Raw genomic sequence first — 25,634 nt, 5'->3', positions numbered from 1 at the left:
ATCGATTTACACTCCTACCCTCACCCACGGCCACGAGCTGTGTGTAGTGACCAATGAAAAAAAGAAGCAGGTACAAGCTGAGGAAATGAGCTTCCTATAGAAGCTTGTTTAGAGTGAGAAGCTCAGTCGTTTAATGAAGACACTCCTCCATTAAAAGGAGCCAGATTCGTTGGCTTAAGCATCCTGCTGTGGTTCCTCCTTGGCACTTTGTAGTGTAGAGGTGACTCGGGCATGTCTAAGTGAGGTGAAAGATTATGTGTCCGGGCTGGCTTGAGGCCACCTTATTATCTCCATGGCCGACTGAGTAGATTGATTTCTAACTACTTAAAAAAACAAAACCCTTTATTTCCTCTGGTTTTCCTGCCATACCTCTTTAATTTAACTTGGCACACTGTCTTATATTGTCATTCTACTGTCAGATGTCACCAGACACGAGCTGGCTATGTGACTGCAGTGACAAGCATCTAAACACAGCATGACTGGCTCTCTGACACTCTGCGACCCCCAAGGGGACGACACTCTGACACTTCCCTCTGACATCTGACACATCAGCTTCATGCAGCGCTGACACTCCCGCCCTGTTTCCTCTCTGACATGAACACACACACCGTCTCCCTCTGTTTTTCTCTCTCTGTGTGTGCCTAAATGCACCCTGGCACTCGTACGCAGCCTCTTCACTATGTTCTCTCATACTTACTCTATCGATCTGCATGCATGTGAATAATTAGACTTAAATTCGCATAAGCATCCTCACACACACACGCTAACACACATCTGCAGGCAGTCTCGGATTTAGGCAGACAGATAGTCAGAGGCTGTCGAGTGTAAAACGAGGCTCCCTGTCCATCTGCCCCTCTTTGAACTCTCCTCACAGAGGAATTCTTCTGGTTTAAAGCTACACAAGCATGAATAATTTGGTCGTTGGTCCACTCGATAAAACCCTAAAGCTTCAACTCTTAATTAACAAAGTTGTCTTCTTGCTCAGTACATTACTTTACAGTATGGTAATTACTGAAACACACATTCAAGCACAAATCGGTGGTTCGTGGCTGTGTGTTTCACAGCATGCTGTTCAACCGTGTCAGAAATTAAAAGCGTTACTAGTTGTTCCAAAGGGCAGAAATCACTGTCATAAGGAGGAGAGAGACTTTGATTAAATTAGGATACCAAGGCACGTTTTCAAACAGTCAGTGTGTTTCAGTTGGCTGCACATGGCAGATATCGCTGGATCCAGAAAGAAAAGAGAAGCCTGCTTTCTTGTGTTGAAGTTGGTGTGAATGAATGTCGCGCTGCAGGTTTTAGGAGGCTGATGAAAGGCTCAGAAAACAGTCATTTAATCTTAAATGTGCAGTCAGTCATTTTTTGTGGTTATTTAATAGAGTAAAAAGCAGATATTCTACTCATAAATATACATAGATTAGTGTATAATTGTCTTCCAGCAAACTGATGCGTTCTCATAAACTCATAATTAATCCATTAAAAGTAAATAGGAGCGCATAAATAGGGACATTTAAATCATCCCTGCACCTTCAGACTCAACATATGAAGTATTACACCCGTGTTTTATCCTCTTCATGTCACATCATCCTGTTCCTCCTCACCCCAAACCTCAAAAGTAAAGTCAGGTTTCTAACATGGAAAAACACGCTTATTTATTCCTAATATTCTAGCGACCCCCCAACTCTGGACAGCTGACAAAATCCAGCTGAACAACACCAACATCTGGTTATAAGCTAACATTATGCAGTGGCCCTGTAGCCCCTTTTGCACAATTATGATTTTTATATCTTGAAGGTAAAATTCTAACAAAACAGATTCTATCTTTGATTTATTTCATTGCTTAATGTGTTTGAGATGGATGTGTGTTTCAGTTTTCAGTTTTATTTGTCATATGCAAGTTAGCCCAGGGTCAACATTGCAATGAAATGTGTTTGACGAGCAGCAGTCACTCAGCAGCATGATACAGTAGGAGAAAATATAATAAAATAAAATAATAAAAAAAATAGAAAAATAGTAAGGAGCAAAATATTAGAGAGACATGGTAAAAGAGAAAAGACGACTAAATATATATGTATCTATAAATATAAATATATGTACACTAGTGATTAAATAAGAAAATCTTGAAAAGAAATATGACGGGAGGGCAGATGGGATATTGCACAGGAATGAGCAGCAGAAAATTACAGTATTGCACTTTTAAATATAAATATCAATAACAATAAAGTGAAGTGACCAGTGCAGATTATACAGAGAACTTGTGAAGCTGCAGGGTAGCTTCGGAGTGCGTCCTGTGGTGTGTGTGTGTTTAAGTGTTGTGTGTGGTCACATATGCATATATAAATTAGAAGGCAGATCATTGATAACAGCGGCACCGGTCGGTAAGTATTCTTTTTGGTGTGAAGGCAGTTTGTGAAATAATCAGTCTTGTTTATTTTTCTTCCTCAACATGATTTGTCAAAGATTATTTCATGTATCTGAGCACAACCTTTGCTATCTGTTCTTTCATCTTCTGATTTGTGTCCATATATGTAAAATCAATATGTTCTGGATTGGATTTAGATTAGAGGGGCTGGAGGGATGTTCATGTTCCTTCATGATGTCATAGGTTACTGATTGCTTGGCCATTAACACCAGTGCGGGAAAAGATGCTGGTTTGGATTTAAATACAGTTGTTGTCTTTCAAAGATTTGCTGACACACACACACTTTCTCTAGACAAAATACATGCTTCAAATATACTTCCTATTGAAACCCATTACTGGAAAAACTGTGTTAACTGTGTTGGTTTAAAATGGAGCACTGTAACAAAAAATAATTTCCCCCAGGGATCAATAAAGTATTCTGATTCTGATTCTGATTCTGAACTGGCATGACAGAATGTGACACTGTGTGACCATTAACCCCAAAAAATAGATACTGAAGAGAGAAGCATCCCTGTCTACTGGTATCATATAAATAAAACTGAATAGAGCTGTAGGTGGAAAAAAGTAGAGCAAGTGCCGACGTGTCCTTCCTCCAGGGATAAAAAGAAATAAATAAAAATGACACACTTTTCCAGCAGTTCGACATTTTCAACATCTAGAGTGATTATTTCTTAGAAGCTCGGTTATCCCGTCTTTATTTTTAGGATAATGCTGATTTTTATATCAGCTTTTCTTTTTAAAACACCATTAACTTTTACATTTTGGAGATGAGCTAAATCACAAAATGAAAAATCTGGTGAGTACAGACGAGAATGAGACGCTATCACGTAGCACTGTCTGCTCCACTGGCAGTAAAAGCTCAGACTGAGCACAAACTCAGATGTAGTACTCTATTTTCTAAACTGTCTCCTTGAAAGATCCATTATCACCACTACCCTAAGAACATATAACCTGTAACCACACCTATTCACACTTTTACAGGGAGGGGGAGGGTAATAGCCGACCTCTTGAGGTATCAATCTCCTGACTGAGGACAGCGCTGCTGGGCTTTCTGTCACTTTTTTAAATAATGGCTGGATTTCTTTCTGAATTTGAACCTGGACACATTTTTTTTTCTGCCACAAGTTTCACTTTAGACTTTATTTACACGATGGACGTCGACATAATGATGCCAGCCCATTGGTTGGTGGACTTTACACTGTAGCACTTGATGAACTTTTTGAGTCCAGACGGTGTAATATTTAGATGAGAGGGTGGAGTGCTAGCTATCAGCTAACACCAGTGAGCTTGGTTAGCTTCTATGTATGTAACGCTCAGACATGCACAGCTAATTAGAGAGAAACTACAAGAAATGAACCAACCACAACTGAAACACAAACTTCCTAGATGGTCTGCATCTCACTGTATTTTATATTGTTTGTCGAATGATTTGATGCAGAGTTGGACCAAAGCTGGTTTACTAACTCGCTTTGCTGTGTATCGTGGCTCACTTCTCCTTCAGTAACTACTTCACTGCACCCACATTCCCCCTTTTTGTGGATGACTAAGTAAGGTGACCGCAGCTAGCAGCGTTTTTCTTGCTGTTGCGGCAACTTCTCTGACATACTTTCCACTTCAATCCCGCTAAGTCACACTGAGTCACTCACACAGGTGCAGTGAAGCTGTGGTTACTGGGTCGAGCGAAGCACTGGTGAAGGAATTATTTTGAACTTAATTGGCATTCTGTTGTCGTCTCTGGCTCCCGCTCCTCTCCTCGGCTCTGTTTCCTGAGCAAATGCTAGCTCCTCTGTGGCCTCCACTGTTACTCACTGGTGTTTGTTGCTGGTCTAATGAAGTCAGTGCTGTTTGGTGCTCTTATCATCATGATATTTGATTTAAATGGTGTGCTGCATGTTAGAAAGTTAACCATGGTTTCTGACTGAGACTATGAATGCTTTTGGCCATGAACAATGAAAATGTGATAAGATAACCTTTTCACAACAAGGTCCGGTGCACTGACCATCAAAAAACTGGACTGACTCATTTAAAAACTGGAATCTATCCACACACCCCAGAACTGTTTATCTGTATGTGATTTTCAATACTGCAAAGTTGGGCATTTTAACATGCATGTCTATGGGGACTGACTTGTATTTTGTGCCATTGCCAAACGGCCATTAGAGGAACTGCAGTTTTTGTCACTTCCACACACAGCAGCACATATGATTACGTGGCATGTCGAGTCATGACTACCTGAACAATGAAAGAACTTTTCTATCAGCACCAAGTGACATGCTTGAGACTGAGAGTCTTTTTTCAAGAAAACACAGCATGTTTTGGGGGGGTTTTCAGGGTTTTTCAGTGATGGACAGATATTGAGATTGTGGCCTCCATGATTTTCTTCCATGATTTGTTTTCATGGTCTGATCTAGAAAAATGCATTTAGCTCAAAATATTATTCAACTAGTTCAAAAATACTCACCTGAATAAATGACAGGTGGACAAAAATGTTTTCAAAGTATAAATTATAACCACACAATCTCACTACCTCACACTGACACTGTAAGTTAACCCTTTACAGCCGATCGGAGCGGGCACGCTCTGTTTTGCGTAACTATTTTTAAATCCCGGTAGCTCTGCAACCAAGTAAGCTAGCGCAATAATTTTTTTTGCATATGAAACTGGAGGAGTTGTACTTACATCTTATGCCATCAGCTTGTCCTAGGTCACAGTTTCCTTCCACATATAGCTTTGCAAAAACTGCATAAAAATCACTTGCAGCAACAAAAACACGCTTCGCCGATCTATCAGCTGTTTGTAACACTTCCTACGTCCATCAGCGCGAACTATCACATGACCGCATGACCTGCCCGAAACCGGAAGTGACGTCATTTTGCGGAAATGTAGTTTTTTACGATCGGGGCCTTATGAGCTTGTGTTTTACTTGTTATGTGTTTTAAAAAGTTATGTTTGACTTTATGACTTTCTGTGTCGTTTCTGGGATGCTTAAGACTCATATTGCACTGCTGGAAATAGTTTATTTTGATGCATATGCTGTTATTTTGCAAATTTGCACTATAATATTTATTTTCGTTTTTCCTGCAGTATATAAAAATTGGTGTATTTCAAAAATAAAACTATGAAGACACTCAAAATAAATTTCCTGTGGTGGGAAACTAGTTTGTGTAACTTTTTTGTATTTACAGTTTTGAGGGATAAGCCTCTTAAATTTCTCTAACTAGAAATATATGTTAAAAAAACAAAAACGATTTTCAATTTTTTTGTAGTTTATTGCAGTTTTTTGCAATTTATGTAATTACTATGCACCTAATGCAGACATATTATTAAAGTTTGGGCTATAATGGTTGTATTGATGTATAGCAACTTGAAATGCTCCCAAAAATGGCTCCACAGCATGTAAAAATATAATATAAGCTCTGGCGAACTTGGTTCTATGGTAGGTCTTAAAGGGTTAATAAAATCATGCACATTCATACCTCGGGGGGAATTTAAAAGCATCACGCCACCAACTGCATGACGTCGGACTGTGGGAGGAAGTCAGGCAGCGAGAACGCGCTAACTCCACACAGAAAGGCCTCGGCCAGACGCTGGATTTAAACCAGGAACCTTCTTGCTTCAGAAGTGCTAAACATCGTGCTGCCATGCAGCTCTTGGTGTGGAGGTTATAATTTATAATGTATGCTTTAAAAAAAGAAAAGCATTATTAAAAGCTTTAAGCTGTCTTATCGTGGTATTCTTTTACCTGTTGTCACTATTCCAACTGATGATGATGTTTTTGACCACAATCATCAGTCTCTGCAACATCTGTGCACCTGTCAGGTTTTCAGAATGCTGACGTGGTACATCGTATTGGGACAAAGTTTCACCAGTGGCACTTTAAACTGCTTCATCCTAATTTAAGTATGGCTTTCTGACCTTATTTAAATGCCCATCAGACACTCAGGATTCATGTTATTCATGTTTAAACATTTCACCTGCTTCTAGACTCCTTTAAATAAGAGAAGGAGAGAGAGAGAGAACAAAGGAGCAGTTTGTGAGAGCGAGTGAGCATGAAGGCAGAGATGATACTTCACTTTAGATACTGCTGCATTATTGAATGTAATTTTGTGTTTAAGAACAAATCTTTTAACACTGAATGTTGAATCACGGTTCTTCTCCTGCTCTCTTTCACCCTTTTCTGTAACTACTGAATCTATCTAATAAAGATAGAAAGGCGATAGAAATTGTCTTTAAAAATGCATCGAATCAGCCTGAGAAGCTTCAGTGACTCAGTCATTATGAAAAGTTATCAGGAGTTATGGTTTCTACTTAACAACACTAAATGGTACTTTAATTATTAGATTCTTAATGCTGCTCGAGCAGTTTGTGCAGTCGTGTATTGAGACATTCATTCATGTTTAGCGAGGATGTGTAGAACCGCTGCTTTGGTTGCCATTGTCTTGGCTTCCGTTGCAAATATAAGGAACCGTGGATTTGCTTTTAACCAGGATATTTGCTCCGATGCACACATAGAACAAGAAGTCTCTGTTAGTCAGGCATCTGAAATTGAAATGAACTGTGCAATCATCACCGGCACTGACTGGTCATGTTCACAGAATAAAAGCAGGAAGGGCAGTGGAATAGCAATGAGCGGTTATTTCCCAGCCAATTAAACAAATGACTGTTTTCATGATTAATGGACTCATTGTTTAATCTTTAAAATGACACAATTATGAGAGAAGGCTCTTTCATCTAAACATGTCTAATCATCACATTTAAGAAGCTGGAATCAGCAAAAATATAGTTGTTATGAGGGGGTAGCTATGGAAACAGGCAAGTTTTAAGCATGTTTCTTGTGACATCACTCACTTTTCAGGTAAGAGTTTTTTACTTTAAAGTCAAGCATGTAAATACACCAAAGTACAAATCGTTACAGTAGTTATACAATAAATAATTGGGAAGCGTATCTGTAACCGGAAGGTCGCCAGTTCGATCCCCGGGCTCTCTGTCCTGGTCAAGACACTTCACCTACTGACTACTGGTGATGGCCAGAGGGGCCGATGGCGCGATATGGCAGCCTGGCTTCTGTCAGTCTGCCCCAGGGCATCTGTGGCTACACTTGTAGCTTGCCTCCACCAGTGTGTGAATGTGAGAGTGAATGAATAGTGGCATTGTAAAGCGCTTTGGGTGCCTTGAAAAGCGCTATATAAATGCAATCCATTATTATTATTATTATTTATGAGGTTGAAGTTTTTCCCATCAATGCTTTTTGGGATGTAACTGCCTGTGAAAAGTATTAAAAGAAGTATTAAGCTACATATTTAGGAGCTGTTGTTAAAGAGTTACATCTAACATATAAAGAACATCGTATCATCATCCTTAAAGTGCTCTGGATGACAGTACAACCCAGTGCGGCCCTCACCCAGTTGCCAAGGGTAATTATTTGAAGCTGTGAGTAAAGGAGGTCTTTAAAGGTTATTGTCTCATTAATGGGATGTTGGGAGTATCCGAGCAGTAGAAGCATTTTCCCTCCCTTTATTTCTTTTCTCTCTCTCTGTTCAGGTGCTGGGCCTCCGGCCGATCGGACAGTGGTGATTGACGAATACAGGTACCTGTCTCAAAAGCTGTTTGCAGCCGTGTCCGTCTTCGCCGGCCTCGGCATCCTGCTCGGCATCGTCTGTCTAACCTTCAACATCTATAACGGGAATGTCCGGTGAGTCCTCGAACACTCGACATCCACATAGCCTGAAATATTCTCCCCTCGTAGTCTTCGCTTATTATTTTGCATTCACTGTCGTTCTGTTTATCTTGCTTTGAGTTTTTTTGGAGAGGTCATTGTATAAGCTGCTTCTCCTGCACAAGCCTTTTACTTGTTTACTTTGGATTCAAGTGTGTGTCAGTGAAAGTGTGTTTGAATATAAATGAGTGCCTTTGTGAGCACACCAGACATTTTTAAATAACTGTATGTTTTACTCTAAAACTCAACAGAAAAATTATGCTCCAACAATTTTGAGACTTAATTCGATTTTTAAATAAATCCAAAATGTTATAGTGTCAGCTTTTCAAGTGTAGTAATTATTTTGTTTTCATGCTTTACTTAATTAATTGTTTTTAGGTTTTAAAGACTGTTAATGCCACAAAGTTTGGATCTTGAAATTAGCTGTGGTTAAGTCACGCAAGGAAAATCTTCCTTTTAAGATGGAGTTACAGATGAAATGGTCAAACAGCCGAAACTAATGAGGACCGACAGAGTCATGTCTCAAAGATTCAAGAGACAGCTTTGTTACACAAAAGTCATCTGTTTGGATAAAAATCTGTGAAGTCAGAGGAAATCAGATCTTGTAACAACCTCCTGCTGCTCACAGAGACCTCATCACTCACTGTGTTTGCACTCCAAGCGTGACTTTGAGTTTTTCTTGGATTTAAAACAGAGCTCAAAATAATTCTCAGAGACCTTCTTCTCCTTTGAGGTTAATGTAAATGAATGGCATGCTGTGTCTCCAGTTTGGGCATGGCTTTTTTTGCTATCTTGCTGCTGGTTTCATTGTCACAGCTTAAACGTAGCTCTAGAGCAAATGCAAATAAATTCACTTTAAAAAAAACTGCCTTTTGAACTAGGATTTATGAGCTTAATACATGTCTGTGAAGCCAGTGGAGAATATCTCTGAGGTCTCTTTAACATAGTATTTTTATGTTTGACCTGGGTCAAAGTGATTTACAGTCCCACAAGTCCACAAGCTTATCAGGAGATTTACTTATTTATTTTTTTCTTTGGAAAGCTGGAGAGGTTTGTTCTTCTGAGGATCTCTGGCTGACTCGAGTGTGCCAATCAGGCCCTCCTCCACCTTTGATTATATTTCAAAGACAATTTCACCACGGGCTGCTTTCAGCAGCCAAAACAGTGCGAGTCAGATCAAATCAAATATATTCAGTAAGATGTTTTCACAAAACAGGTTTGCACCAGCTGCCTTGTTAGGAGACAAAACTCCAAAATCAATCCACCTTAAAACAACGAATGAGTCAAAAGCAATCACAGACGAGAAATCCAACGAACTGAATCTGACACGTGTGACCTTTCGATGTCTCAGCTGCAGCTACAATAAAGTTCAGCAAATGTTTGACCTTCCAGGTGATTTCACACCTGTAGTTCAGTTAATTTGGTTCGCCTCAAACGGAGAAACAGATGTTTGCTCTTCAGCTGCGTTTATAGAGCAGGAAAAAGTGACTCAGATCTGGGTTTTTTCACTGAGCTGAATTTTAGAGCGTACAAAAACCACAAACAACAAACATGAGCTGCAATAATGCCATATAAACACCTGGGGAGTGAAGTGCTCAGCGCATCATGGGAAGTCCCCCAAAAGCACATCCATCTAGCGGCATGACTAAAGGATGGTTCAAGGTCGCCTGATCCACCCCCAACTATAAGCTTTTTTTTTTAAAAAAAGGACATTTTGAAGCCTGCTCTTAAAAGCAGAGGGTGTCTGTCTCCTGAACCTGAACTGGGAGTCGGTTGCACAGGAGAGGGACCTGGAAGCTGAAGGCTCTGCCTCCCATTTTAATTTGAGAAACTCTAAGAACACAAGTAGACCTGCAGTCTGAGAGCAAAGTGTTCTATTAGGATAAAATGATACTATGAAGTTATGATGTTGGCTAATCATTCAGCACTTTGAGCACAAGGAGAAGGAATTCAATTTAACAGTGAGCCAATAAAGAGAAGCTAATAAACGAGACGTATAATCTCTCTTTCAGTTCAGCTTCTAGGACCACTGGATAATAAGGAATTACACTAGTCCAGCCTTCCCAAATGCAGAGTGGTGTGAACAGCACAGATCACATGGACTCATTCCATTCAGACCATTTAGATGTGCATCTTTAATCTGAGCAGTCAAAATGGACTTTATGTGATCAGCCATGAGAATCCCGTGGAGGCACTTACATGTATAGTTAACATCTTCATCCCTGAAACACCCTGTACTGGCTTCAAGCAATATTTGTTACGAGAGAAAAAAACCAGAACCATTTTTCAAAGGTCAAAGAGGCCATCTTATAAACATGGATGTAGTATTTGCCATGCTTTATTTCTGTTGCTTCAAATAAAGCTGCAAAGCATTCAGAGTTTGGGCGAAATTATAGTTTAAGATAGTTTAAAGCACCGGTCCCCAGCCCTCAGCTCATTGACTCTTTGACCTCAGTAAACACTTGGCTGATGACTTTATGCGCTCAATCGCAACTTTCAGGATATAAAAAAATCAACATGGAGTACATTTTATAACGCTTTGGTAATTATTACAGTCAGGAAGGAGAATTAGCCAATGAGCTTCCTGCATCCTTGGTCTCACAGTCAGATCCATCTGTTGTCATGTTTGGTTTTGAAATACAGTCAGATTAAAGTTTATTCTCAGACTCAGTGTCACAGTGGCTGCACACATTTTTATATATAGTGTATGTTCCAGTAACTTACTGCTGTGAGGTTGGCATGTACTTGGTAGTTTACAGTTTTCACCTGAAGTAAAGTCATTATTGTGTTTTCTGGAACCTTTCAAACATCGTCCAACGAACTGATTCTGCTTTCAGGAATGAGACTGAAAAGCTACTGATTTTCAGTGTTTTCTTGCTCTGAGCACCACAAGGCAAATACAATTTATTTCCATTACATTCATCGGAAGGCAGACATCTCTACACGATCTCCAATACTGGGAAACACAGCACTACAGGCAACAGGAAAAATACTTATATTTGATTAGTGGTTAACATTTCTTGTAAGGGATTTGCATCCTGAAACCCTGGATATTTGTTTCATTGGTTCTGGCCCAGTTCTGGTTGGCACAGGCTTTTTTTAAGCAAACGACAAAGTCATACTGACTCATTAAATGGGTAATTTTGCATTAGCGCAGGATACAGAAACCAAATTGTGGTGACTGACAGCAGGCTGTGCAGCACTCTAATGCTTCTGATCTATATATTTATGCTCCCTGGTGTCACATACATCACATACTGTTATCGTGTGAGAGCAGTCATGCAGAGATAAAAATCGAGCACAGAAGGGGAAAAAAATGACAGTTTTTCTTCCAACACTGGCCTCAATCAATCATAATTCAAAGCAGCAGTTCAACGCTGTGCATAATAAAAGGAGAAAGCAACACTTCATGTCAGAGAATAACCCCCGCAGCACCTCATACGTCAATGGTATATAACAGACTGAAAGGTTACTTCAGATGTTCTAGCATTCGTTAGCGAGTCAGAGAGTGTACATGTGAATGTATGTTTGTATGCGCTCTACATGAGTGTGGAGCTGTGCTGTAAATAAGCAGTGCGGCCCCCCGGGGATGTGCAAGGGCAGGTCAATGGGATAAAAGAGTCAAACGTGCACACTCTGCTGCAGGAGATCGGCAGCCTGAGCAGAATATATTAAAAACTCTTAAATTGAAACTAAATCTCTTCTTGGGAACATTATAATGCTGAGAAGGTCCCTGGAGGAATTTAAATAAACACATTGTCTTGAACAGAGAGAAATCACTGTGCCTGTTTTTTCTTCTTGATTGTCCATTTAGCTCCTGTCTCTTCTCCCACACTCACTATCGTTTTTAAATATGACTGCTGCAGCTGCAGTGCAGAGGCAAAACTTTCATCTGATTTTTCAAAGCAGGGTGTAGACCACAGAGAGCTTAAAGACACTGTGCAGCTTCCAGAAAACTATTGTTATTAGTCGTATTCAGCAGTGTTGCCTGCATTTGGGTGCAGCTTATGCTCACATGCAGTGTGTGTGCTAGCACCGATTACACTATCCTACTCTTAGGCTCCACTGTTTTATATTGACTACTGGATGCCATGTATGTTGTATAACTGGGAAACCAACAAATGCAGAAATGGTAAAAAGAAAGTACTCCAGGTTTTTCATACCATAATAAAAGTCATGTGGTCCTTAGCAGGTCTTAAAATGAGGTAAATCCAGCCTCAGATCCACTACAAAGTACACATGTACTGCTTCCATAGGAATTCTGATAATCAAATTACATGTATAGAAACCCCAGTGAAGAACGAGTCAGTCCACAGGCTTATGGAGGCGACCAAGAGAACCTTTTTAATTCAGTTAAATTATTTTGTAGCACCAAAGCACAACAGCAGTTGGCTGAAACCTCCTAGGACCTGGCGTCTACACATGCAGACATCACATTCTGGGTTGTCTAGACCACACTACTAAATTTTGCTCTACAAGGGCCTGATATACACTTACGAGGACATTATGCTGCCACCGTTCTATCAAAATTTAAAACGAATGAGCTCATATGTGGATATCAGGCCCTTGGAGCGCAAAATTTGGTAAAAAGATAATTCTTTGTTTTTACATTCATCAGGTCCCAATCAGCCGAAATAGCAAAGAGAAATTAAATATGCATGTCATGAAAGAGTTCGGGTCTTAGGAGGTTATTGTACTTTATATTGTAAGGTACAAGACCCTACAGTAATACAAAGAAAACCCCATCAATCAAACAATCCCTTTTGAGCAAGCACATGGCAACAGTGGGAAGGAAAAACTCCCTTTTAACAGGAAGAAACATCCAGCGGAACCAGGCTCAGAGATGGGCGGCCGTCTGCCGTGACCGGTAGGGGGCGAGGGGAGGAAGACGGGACAAAAGCCATGCTGTGGAGGGAAGATCTGAGTTTTTAAGCTGAACAGTCTGTTCACACACTGGCAATAAAAAGTGTTTACTTCATGAAAGAGAGGTAAATAGTGCACCTCCACGGGGAATGTTTGCTACTGTGGCAAATGTTAAACTCTGTTTAGAAGGTTATTGAATTAAATCCCCTCAACTAAATCAGACAGTACTCAACTGTTAGATTTTTACAGGTATCTGTGATCCCTAGGAAGTGAGTCATTCTCTCTTTGGCAATCTTTCCTGTGAAGATACAGCAAGAAAACACCCTGACCTTTTGTGTTTGTGTGTTTGTGATAAAAACCTCTACAAAGCAGACTAATGATTTTTCCTGTATTTTATCCATCTAATGCCGTGCACACAACAAATAACCTTTTTTTCTTTGTGGCTGTACGGTGAAAAAATGCCTCACCTAAAATTGTCCTCTTGCACTGCTCACAGAAGATAGGACGTCGCCTTCTGTCTGCACTAATTAGACTAATGAGTGCCAATCACACATCAAAGGAGATGCCCGGGGAGGAAGAGTGTTTCTATATTTGGACCTTCTCAGTGTGATGAATACGCCAGGAGACCGTCCAAACAAGCAAATCAGGATGATAACATTTTAATTTAAAAAAACCTACAAAAAAAGGATGAGCTTTCTTGGAGCTCGCAACAAAACAATTATCGCCTGCTTACAAAGTCATTGAATCTACCTTTAAGCTGAAACATGTTTTTTCTTATTGTGTTTTTTTTCTCTTTATTTGTGTTCCTGTGTGAATCTGTTACAATTTCAGGTACATCCAGAACTCACAGCCCTACCTGAACAACATGACAGCGGTGGGCTGCATGATGGCGCTCGCTGCTGTGTTCCCGCTGGGGATTGATGGTCACCATGTCCAGAAGTCTCAGTTCCCCGTCGTCTGCCAGGTAACAAAGAAAACGACACAGGGAGGGAAGGGCAAGTAGTAGCCAGAAGTGAAGAGGAGTAATCGTGTTATTGTAGCTACAAATATATTTTTCTAGTGATGTGATACCAGTAGCTGAGAACTTGATAAGCATCAACAAGACACATTATTGGACTGAAAAATGAGGCCAAAAACTTTCTTGAGTGGCTCCAAAAGTAAAACAATCCTCATGGACTTTAAATGCAGAAGTGCACAAAAGTAGCTCAGGACTCTATAGTTAATTTACAGCTTCATAACTGTATGTGTGAGGGGTGCAGGGGATATATATTTTTAATGTTCCTTTTATTAAGGCTTAAAGTTCACGTGTGCTTTGACAGACGGGTCGATGTTTCCTCTAGAAGCTGTTACACTTCTCCTCAGCTCACTGGAGTTGCAGAATTGAAGTGTTTGAGGGTGCTTTGCATTGTTGCTTCTTTTTAGAGCAGACCAGTAATTTGGGTTGCCGTGCGTGTAATTTTTAATAACAGAGCTTCCAAGAATGTGCTCTATTTTTGGTGAGTGAAATTCTGTTTTAATGTGTGATACTTTTCCAGGTGATGTACTCAGGGAGGAGTGAAAAGTGAAACCAACATGAAGTGGTTTTTTTCTTCAGGCCCTGTGTGTTCTTGTTAAAAAGGGGGGAAAAAATCACTCATCTTCCTCACAAAATGAACTGAGTCTCACCTCCTTCAGTCAGAGACATCGATAGAGGAACAGGTGATAAACGTATAGACAGAATAAAAAACAATCAATAAAAACAAAATTCAGCTGGGATGCTATAGTTAATCCAACACATCACCCTGCTAGCATAAAAATTACTTGGTTGGTTTAAGAATATTTTAATTCTGATTGTTGATAACAATGTGAAACTAGTTAGTAGGTTAGTAGTGTCAGGACACGGCCACTTTATTTGGCACACCTGTTTAACTGTTCACTAAGACAAATATCTAATAAGCCAATCATGTGGCAGCAGTGCATAGCCAAGGTGACCTGCTGAAGTTCAGACTGAGCATCAGAAAGGTTGTTGGTGCCAGATGGACTGGTCTGTGTTTCACAAACTGCTGATCTATGGGGATTTTCCTACATAACGTCTTAGATTAGAACTTAGATAGAACTTTATTAATCCCTCGGGTGGGTTCCTCTGGGAAATTCGATTTCCAAAAAAGCACAGCACCGACAGAAGTTACAGAGTTATACACACACACATATATATAAATACAGAGACAATATAAATAAAATATACGAAGGGGATAAATAGAATAAATAGGAATAAAAATACAAGTGAATTGCACATTTCAAGTATTGAGTCTATTGCACCGTTGACTATTTACAAAAGTATTGCACAAAGGTATTGTACAGTGAGGTGAAGAGGCACTACAGCTTAGTTGTTCCCCCCTCCTTTGTCCTCCTGTCTCCCCTCCCTCTCCCCTCCAGAGAGGAGTTAAACAGTCTGATGGCGTGTGGGACAAAGGAGTTTTTAAGTCTGTTAGTTCTTGTCTTTGGGAGAAGCAACCTGTCACTGAACAGACTCTTCTGGTTGTTAATGGCCGTGTGCAGAGGATGCCCAGCATTGTTCATAATGTCCATCAGTTTCTTTAATGTCCTTTTCTCTGCCACTGTCACCAGAGTGTCCAGCTTCATGCTGACCACAGAGCTAGCCTTCCTGATCAGTTTCTCCAGCCTGGATGAGTCCTTCTTTGCTGTGCTGCTCCCCCAGCACACCACAGCATAGAAAAGTACTCCAGCAACCACCGACTGGTAAAACATCCTCAGGAGCTTCCTGCAGATGTTAAAAGACCTCAGCCTCCTGAGGAAGTACAGTCGGCTTTGGGCTTTTTTATACAGGTGCTCTGTGTTGCATGACCAGTCCAGTTTATTGTCCACCCACAGCCCGAGGTACTTGTACTTGTTGACCACCTCCACCTCCTCCCCCTCTATCTGAACCGGTAAGGTTTGTAAGGTTTACAAAATGTTCTGAAAAAGAGAAAACTCAGTGAGCAGCAGTTCTCTGGGTGAAAATGCCTTGATGATGCCAGAGGTCAGAGGAGAATGGCCAGACTCCTTGGAGCTGATAGGAAGGCAACGTAGACTCGAATCGCTACAATCAAGTTACGTGGAAAAGCATCTCTGGATGCACAACACATCGAATTGAACAGAATCCCAGTAGAACAGGGCACAGTCCATTTATCAGTCTCACGGCTTGTGCAAAGAACCCTTCCAGCATCCTGGTGGTTCTCCAGCTGATGCTCCTGTACCTCTTGCCAGACGGCAGGAGGGAGAACAGGCCATGGGAGGGGTGGTGGGGGTCTCTGATGATGGAGATAGCTCTGCGTATGCAGCGCTGTTTGTAGATCTCCTCCAGTGATGAGAGAGGGGCACCAACAATCCTCCTGGCAGTCTTAACTATCCTATTAAGTTAACGCTTCTCGCAGGACTTGCAGCTGCCAAACCAAGCTGTAAAACCTTGTGTCAGGATGTTTTCAATGGTGCCTCTGTAGAAAGTTGTGAGGTGAAGTGTGGAGAGTCCTGCTTTTCTGAGGGAGTACGAAAGGGAGGATGACAGAAGAGCTCTGAGATTTAATGCATGCACAGCAGCGGCTGAGAACAAGGCGGCAAGAAGATGATTGGACTAGAGCAATGATGTCAGCACCGAGTTTGACAGCGCGGGAAAGCGAAAGTGATTTAAATAATAGACTAGCAGCAGATGAGTGATTACAGATCTGCATTAATCTTGCGTACAAGCTTCATAGTGGAAAAACGTCGCTTGCTCTGAGAAGGTAGTTTCAGAATTTGGTAAAAACAACATGAAAGCATGGATCCATTTGGTGTCGTATCAACAGTTCAGGCTGTCGGTGGTGTAAAGGTGTGCTAATATTTTCTTACTGGGGAAGCGGTCACCAGATCGATCCAGTCAGTGCAATAGAGCACCTTTGTGCTGTGGTGGAACAGGAGATTCACATCATGGATGTGCAGCCAACAAATCTTTTTTAACTGAGTGATGCTGTCGTGTCAGTATGGTCCAAAACCTCAGAGGAACGTTTCAGGCTCGCTTGTTGAATCAATGCCATGAAGAATTGAAACCAACCTGTTACCAGCAAGGTGTAACTAATTAAATGGCCTGCAGGTATTTTCTCTGTCTTTGAGGATCAAGGGGGAAAAAACACTTTTTGTCCAGAAGACGGTTTTTGTTATACAGTGCAAGTGGACTAATAACGTGCTCTTTGGGTGTGCATGTGTTATTTTTGTTGAATTACCTTTCACAGGTTATAAATAGGGTGTCACATGGTTTAAATAGCTTTTCCCTCTCTTGTTTCAGCATTTAATTAAAGCTGTCATGTTGCTGCGTGCACACAGGGAAGTGAATTACACAGATATAGTTTTAGTGGCTCAGGGGGTTGGGAAGCATATCTGTAACCGGAAGGTTGCCGGTTCGATCCCCGGGCTCTCTGTCCTGGTCGTTGTGTCCTTGGGCAAGACACTTTACCCTACTTGCCTACTGGTGTTGGCCAGAGGGGCCGATGGCGCGATATGGCAGCCTCGCTTCTGTCAGTCTGCCCCAGAGCAGCTGTGGCTACAACTGTAGCTGCCTCCACCAGTGTGTGGATGTGAGAGTGAATGAATAGTGGCATTGTAAAGCGCTTTGGGTGCCTTGAAAAGCGCTATATAAATCCAATCCATTATTAGTCCCAGATCCTCCAGGATCCTCTTTGGAAAGTTTTACATAGTTTCTGGAAACATGAATTGGAAGTGACTGGTCCAGCTGCATGAGCTCTCAAATCAGGATTGTTTATATGCATCTGTTTAACACATTTGCTTATGTTTTTGCACTTTTCAGATACAGCTGTCAGGTTTAGTAAAGCTCTACCCTTCTGTGAAATTGTGTCTACTTTAAGCAAGCCCACGTTTAGGTGTCATGACGCACGGACAGCTGTGATATTCGTCGCCTGTGGCACGCGCACACCTGCAAACCAGACAGCAGTCAGCTCAGGGTTTTGATCGTGCTTATTTAGCGCATGAAAGACGACCAAAGTTTAAACACTGTCAAAATTCATTAAGCGTTTGAAATGATTTTGGCATTCGTTGTTGCGGCCACGACTTTCTGGGTGTCGGGATGGCACAGACGATGGGATCCCAGCGCTAATGAGGAGTGGGAGTATGTCTCTGTCACCCATGTCGAGCCTTTGTGTAGCAGGCGGAGATTTCCATTTCTGTCGCTTCTCTGCTCTTTGTCCCTGTCCAGTTATTCCCTCTCATGCTTTGTTCTGCCTCTCTCTTGCACTCTGCCTCTGACCTTCTTCTCCTTTTTTCTGTTCCTGCAATCTCGCCATCTCTTGGGATTCATATTATCTCTCCCCTACTATTGCCCGCTCTCTGCATCTCACCTTGTCATCTATCTTTTTTGCACCCCATACTTTACTCTCCCACTCTCCCCTTATATATCTATCAGTGTGTCTGTCTACCCCCATTCTCTCATTCTCCTTTTTTCTTTTGTTCATCTCACCCTCTCTGCTACTCTCCTCTTGCTAACTCGTCCCTCTCCTCCTATTGTGGATGGGTTGGATTTTAAAGAATGAAAACACAGAGCCATATACAGCTTTAATGGGATTTTCTTTCCATTAAGATAAAGATTTTGTTTGTTTCGTTGTTATTTAATAATGGCCGTGTTGGAATTCTTAACAAACATCACTTAACTCAAACGTCCCCATGCAGCACAAAGGCACTGATCTCCATATATGAAAGATGCAAATACAGAAAATTTGTCATTATTTTATTTAGTGCTTTAATTCAATCCAGTTTTCTTTATATAAGCAAAAGATCTGAACAGTAGTCGTCTCGAGGTGCTTTATATTGTAAAATAAATACCCTACAATCAAGCTAGCACTTGGTGACAGTGGGAAGAAAAAACTTCCCTTTAACAGGAAGAAAACTGATAGACTGCAACAGCAATCTGGTTTATATGTTTGTGTACTTGAACACAAAGTTGCAACTATTTCACATTTTTCCAACAGACTGGGATTCTTCTGTGGTTCTAGTTGGTAAGTTTAATACTGGTCATAGTGTTTAAGCTGCTCTGTGCTATGCTCGAGATAGGGCTGCTCGATTATGGCAAAAATGATAATCAGGATTATTTTCACTGAAATTGAGATCTCGATTATTTGACGATATTTATTTAACAGTAACAATGTGTTGAATAATGACTTTAAAAAATAATATAAAATAGTGTGCAAATACTGATAACAGTGCAAATGTTTGCAATATAAAAAATCAATGAAAAATGTAAACATCTATGTTTAGTGAACTTTGCAGTGTTGCTCTGTGGTGCAGCTACGACACTGTTGCAAAGTTTACACACTGTGTCTACTTGATCCACGTCTGACTCCACGAACCCATAATGTTTCCACACCACTGAAGTTTTTGTACCTCTCTTTTCAACCAACAGCAGTCACTCTCCTCTCCAAATTACTTCTGCTTAGCTTTCCGAGCTTCCCTCGGGTCCTCTTAATCAGCGGTCCCCAAGCCCCGGGCCTTGGACCGGTACCGGTCCGTCAGTCTTTGGTACCGGGCCGCGAGAGTTGAGGCTCAGGTGTGAAATGTCTGCTTTTCAGGGTTTTTATCGGTTTTCAGCGTTATTTTGTTATCGTTTTTATCGTTTACTCGGTTTTCCTGGGTCTTTTCATGTGTGTTATGAATAAATTTTCTTTTTTTCGGTACCGGTACTAGTTTTATTTTGTTGTATTTATCCGCGACACCTTAAAGGCCGGTCCATGAAAATATTGTCGGGCATAAACCGGTCCGTGGCGCAAAAAACTTTGGAGACTGCTGGTGTAGGGGGCTTTCCTCTCAACACTGCTGGAGATTCATTCACAATTAAAGGCAGTGTGGCTACCGCAGCACCCTGCAGAGGCACACTGACCTCTCTGGTTTGAGCTGGATGGAAGCATCATTACTCTGAAAGCAGAACAATGAACAAAAACAGCAACTGTAGGCTCAGTGACGGCTGTTTGAGCTGTTTTCAAACATTATGGAAACCTAAAAGATGCATCTGGATCTGACATTAGCCATATTAGTCCTTAAGCTTTCCCGAGTACAAAATCTGCGTGATACTCGGTTGCGTCAGCGCGAATAACTAAAATAGACAAATATAAATAAAATAACGCTCTAAAAGTAAGTGGGACTATTTCCTTTAAGTACTATGTGAAAAAGGACTAGTTTGATTATAATTCTGAGGTGATTATCTCAAGCGGCATCAGATCCTGTGACCTCCACCATTACCGACCTAAACCCAGCTGAGATGGGATGAACTGAAGCGCAGAGTGAAGGAAGAGCAGTCAATAAGTGGTCTATGTATGAAAACTTCTGTTTGGAAATGTTCATTAAGCTAGTTAAGAGAGTGAAGAGTGCAAAGATTACACTAAAAATTGGCTGCTTCAAAGAATCTCTTTGAAGTTTTTTCTTTTTAACTTGTGATATAATTCAAATGTGCTGCTCAATAGCTTTTTTCTTAAAGTGTATAAAATCTAAAAGTAATGAAAAACCTGTGAATGAGTAAACATGTCCAAACTTTGCCGTATCCTTGAATAAAGGTATTTTAAAATGAAAATCCTCTCCTCGAGCCTAATCCTCTCATTCCTCCTTCTCTACTCCACTTTTGCTCCTCTCTGTTCTCCTGCAGTTCCGCCTGTGGCTCCTCGGCCTCGGCTTTAGCCTGGCGTACGGCAGCATGTTCACCAAGATCTGGTGGGTCCACACCCTCTTCACCAAGAAGGATGAGAAGAAGGAGAAGAAGAAGGTGAGCAGGATGGAGGCGGAGAGGAATCGAGGGCGGTTGGGATTAGCCTCTCGGGCATCTCCGGAGAGCAGAGAAAGGATGGGATGGCGGGCACAGGCCACGCGGCGTGTGTGGCACCGGCTGATAAAAAAGTTCTTTAAAAAAAACTGTGCAGCCTTCGTAGTAACATAAGCTTCTGAGGGGCGAGCGTTGCATCATCCACTAGCAGAGAGCACGGATAAGGGTTGGACACACACTGATACAGATACTGTACACGTAAAGCACACATGGAGACGAAAGAGTCTGAGCTCCCGATTCCCTCGTCATCACATTTGTTTGCATGCTGGAGCAGAGTTTGTATCTAGTTCTGTGTTTGTGTTAGTTTTTACCCTCTTTAAAGATAGTGTATCCTGCAGCCAGTAAGATATTGCCAGTCTGTGATGTGTTGTGGGAATTTCTAAGACCTAATCAGAAGAATAAGAGATTAAGCCATTTATGGAATATTTATGAATATGGATGAGTATTAAAGTTCAATGCAGAAATCCAGCCTTCGGGGCTTTATTATTTGAGCCAAAGCAGAACGAATCAGGTTGACTTTCAGTTCTCTTCCTGTCCACAGAAGGGCAATTTGCCAGAGAGCTCAGTGAGAGTATTTAAAGAAACTTTCACAAATGGAGGGGACAATGGGCGCTTTTCAAGTCATTTTTCATGCAACTCAAGTGAAGAGGCGGCCCAGGACTGTGTAATGTGTTTTCTTCTTTATTTTATTCTTCAGTTTTGGTTGTTCCACGCTTGAATGGCTGTTACAATGTTGGAGGTGCTGTGCGTGAGCCAGCATGGCTGAAGTTAAAAAAAAAAAGCTGGAGAGAGGGGGGAGCAAAGTGGGAAAGCTCATTTTTGTTGCTTGTTTTTCGGTTACGGCTTTATTGCTTCCATTATAGCTCAAGTAAAGAATAATAGAATTGATAGCGCTCGCTTCCACACGAAAGCAGTGTCATCTCAGTTTGTATAAACGATGATTTCAGGTGCAAATACGGGCTCTGTAGCCGCACACAAACTCCTGCTGCTTCTGAAAACGCACACTCTGTCAAGACACACATTCGGAGAGACAATTCGTGCCCAGTCATCCAGAAATCACAAGGACGCCTGTCGCATTATTTGTCCTGGTAGTTTGTCTTTGTTTGCGGACCAGCTCGTGATGCCCTTGGATAGTGATGACTCTTGTGTTTCTGTTTGTGTGTCTCTGTCTCCGACTCACACAGCAACACTTGGAGCCGTGGAAACTCTACGCAACGGTCGGGGTGCTGCTGGCTATCGACTTCCTGTCACTCATGATCTGGCAGATTGTGGATCCTCTGCACATCACTAAGGAGGTAGAGTACTAGAGACAGATGAGATCATTTGTGTGTCACCGCCCGTTTGCACAGACTGTGCAGCCACAGCCATCAGTCAGAAACACAGTAATGAGACGCTCGGTCGCGACTGAAGAATTGTTCTTTCATTTGGATTCATCTTGACTCAAAGAGCACAGTTTGAACCAGGGATAAATATCATGTTTAAGCGCAGATGAGCAGTAGCACTGGAACACTGATATTTAGGACTTTTATATATTTATCCCGGGAGGAGACGCAAATCCTTTGGGAGTTACACCAGGGAGGGCATCCGGTGTAAAAACCTGTCAAATCAAACCGGCTCAGCTACCTGCTGAATAAGGGAGCAGCCAAATGTAGCCGTTATATGTTGATCTGTGCTTGATGTCTGTTAAAAGCACAGGTTACCCTGTGGCATCTCTATTGTGAGCAAGTTTATCCCTGCCTCTCTGTAGGATCGTATGTTTTAACCACCTTTATTCAAGGACTAAAAACTTGTACCCATTTTATTCTTCATACTCTAAATGATGAGCAGCATGCCGTTTTGCTGTTTTGCATACACTTACTACAAAGTAAAGTATTGCTGCCGTTGCTGTGGTCTTGTACTACGTTCACATTATGAACAATAACTTTAGAAAATGGACACGCGGGCCGGTGCGATTGATGCTAAGCCGCTGTTCAAGTGTTGTAAGAATCATAACTGTGCGCTTGTGATTGGGTCACCCATCATGCTTTGTTTCTTCATACCAACGGCTTCCATTAAATTGTAATAGTACTTTAAACACACCATTAGTATATTTTAAAAAATGGTTCTGTCTGTTTGAATCTTCAGGCTTGCTCATTTTCAGCTCTTACAGTTTAGGAAAAAAAATCATTTTTTCCCTGTAGTGAAGGGATATGGAGTATTTTTTCACTACAGAGTATACAGAGAAATAGATGTGGTGCCTGTAACATCATACAGTAGTTATTTTGAATCTTTGACACGAGCGTTATGACTCTGACATAGAAACACTGCACTCTCACAAAGCAGCTTCTTTAAAGCAACCAAAGTTTGTATTTATTTGACTCTTAATGAATTTACAATTTTTTATGAAACAAAACTTGACCATAAGCTCAGCAGGAAAGTTTTTATTAATGTATAAACAAACGTAAATGTAACCAACATGGCAGAAAGGTCGTTTTTCCACAAATTTCTGCACACGCTGACTTCTTATCGAAACCACGGGAGGCTCCCCCTGCTGGTCATTTGTAAGACTGCGGGGTAACCGAATACCCATCTTTACTTTTTTAACCGTTTCAATCTACCTTTTAAACTTCTTTTTAATTCTTTTCAATAATAACACAGACAATAATTTTCAGAGAAGAAAAACCTCCCATTAAGGTGCCCTGTGTTACCTGCTGAGCACTACACAGCAGTCAGTCAGTCTGTGTTGAAGTTAGCAGCTAAAAACTGAGGGATATTCCTTAAAATATGTAGCTGACCAAAGTTAAAGTTCAACATAGAGAGGGAACGCTGGAAAACCTGCAGCATAAAGAGATGGCTACATATTCCTTTGCTGCTTTTTATCCCCTTAGTGTCCAAATTCAGTTAATGCTTCTATGTTTTGTGTTTTTTGATATCATAATGAGCCATTTTGATGTGTCACAGTGGGGAAAAATGAAACATTGCTGAACTCACTTTGAGCTCAGAACACATTGATAATGGATGATGTGATACTTGCTTATCCACACCAGCTTGAAGAGATATTAGTTGAAGGACAGTTTGGCTGTTTGCTTTGATTTGAAATCTATTAAAATTAAAGTCCAATAACTGGCAATTTTAAAAAAATCTATATTCAAGTTTTACTTTATTTCCAAACTGAATAGTGGCATAACAAGCTTTCTGGTAACCAATTGAATTTCTTTTAGGTCTCTTTTTATTCTCTGCTAACCTCTGAGAGAAATATCTGGCTCTTTGGCTGCTAAATGAGCTACTATATTCACTAGCTAGTTACTAACTGTGCACAGTGGGCTTTTGCAGCTTTCTTGCTAAAAACGGCTGCCTGCTGCAGCTGAAAACAATGCTGTGAGAGCTGCGGCGAGTAAAAACACTGGGGCAAAATACGCTGTAAAACAGAGAAACTGCAGTGTGTGAGATGAAACATCACAGAGCAGAGCCACAGATGAAGGGAGGAGATTGGAGTGGATGAGAGCAGGGATGTTGAAACTGAGTAAGAGATGATTTTGTCTGTGTAGGAAAAAACGGAAGTGACCAAGACGAGCCGGAGCAGCAGGAATAGCTCGCATCCAGACAAACAGAGACAGAACGTTCTGTTTAAAACCTGCGCAAAGCCCTAAACTCTCATGTTAGTCCTCATTTGTGTCCTCACCACAGGGAACCTTTGACACGAGTTACAGTGGGTTTTTGTAGTGTTGCCATAGAGTGCATATACAAATGGACAGCTCACCAGCTCTCATCCCAAAGTACAAAAGTAAAGCCAAAATATAACTGAAATAGTTACCATCATTTTGCATTGGAAATGCCCAAAAGTCAGCACAGTAGCCCAACCGGCTTCTGGAATGTCCTTCGTTGTCAAAGAACTAGCTTCATGCTAACTGTTTTCTAGACAAATGTTATTAGCTTCAAGCTGTTTGTCTTCTGCACCTACATGCATAATAATACATTGTCCTTGATACCTTGTCTCCACCCACGGTTACAGCTGTGCAAACTCTGGTTGCAAATTAAGTCATTAGTGCAAGGTGGCAGCATCCTTCTCTCCACATTTTGCCTTTTGTTCTTATTGCCATTGTTTGTGGGTGTTGCACCAAGCAGCAGCTTCTGTAGCCAAAAAGCAAAGCCAAGACAGTGATGCCAAAAATGGGAAAGCAGTCCCTCAAAGTGTCGCTTGAGACTAGCTCCAAGCAGCACGCAAAATGAGCCCAGTAGATTCTTATTATTAAATATTACTAAGACATGCGGACATATGATGGACATTTTGAGTGATAGGAGATGCTACTAGCCGGTGTCTTCAACTCAGCTAATAATAGAGTCACAGACATGTTTTTAGTGTTGGCGCCATTTGAATATTTTTTTTATTTTAATGGCATCCAGCATGGTCCTCCTGGCTGCTCTGATAAACATGGCAAAGGGGAAAGCACCAACTGTGAGGCATTAAAATGCAGAGTTCACAAATCAGCGATCATGATCTCTAAATTCATCTTTCATATGCAGTCCGTGTCTTGCAGATTAGGAATGGTGTTTGTGCTGAGACAGGGTGGTGACCCACACAGCAAAAGCAAACTGACTTTATCTCTTTAGCCTCATTTAGTAGAAAATGAATGTCAGTGTTCAGGAATCGAGACACAGATGTTATTATTGTGTCTTCGGACAGTCTTCCATTTAAATTTTATGTCCTGAATACAGTCCAAATCAGATTAAGATGAGAACACCAGGATACTCAAATGCACGCAAACATACTCATTAAGCACTTTCGTCCTCAGTCGGGAGCAAGCGATTTACAAACCTGCACCACA

General features: G+C 41.1%; 1 protein-coding gene across 4 annotated transcripts in view; it reads left to right on the top strand.

Moving 5' to 3' along the window:
- Positions 1-25,634, top strand: part of LOC101470214 (gamma-aminobutyric acid type B receptor subunit 1) — a 129,277-nt gene that overhangs the window by 89,758 nt on the left and 13,885 nt on the right. For all 4 annotated transcript variants that reach the window (XM_076886117.1, XM_076886118.1, XM_076886120.1 and 1 more), the window contains 4 exons: positions 7,964-8,114; positions 13,833-13,965; positions 20,656-20,772; positions 22,014-22,124. In XM_076886117.1, the coding sequence (XP_076742232.1) occupies positions 7,964-8,114; positions 13,833-13,965; positions 20,656-20,772; positions 22,014-22,124 (512 nt within the window). The remainder of the gene's footprint in view (positions 1-7,963; positions 8,115-13,832; positions 13,966-20,655; positions 20,773-22,013; positions 22,125-25,634) is intronic.

This window comes from Maylandia zebra, linkage group LG1, assembly GCF_041146795.1.
Source record: "Maylandia zebra isolate NMK-2024a linkage group LG1, Mzebra_GT3a, whole genome shotgun sequence".
Taxonomy (NCBI): Eukaryota; Metazoa; Chordata; class Actinopteri; order Cichliformes; family Cichlidae; genus Maylandia; species Maylandia zebra.
Note: the sequence above shows the minus strand (reverse complement) of the source record. Positions and strands in the feature narration are given on the sequence as shown.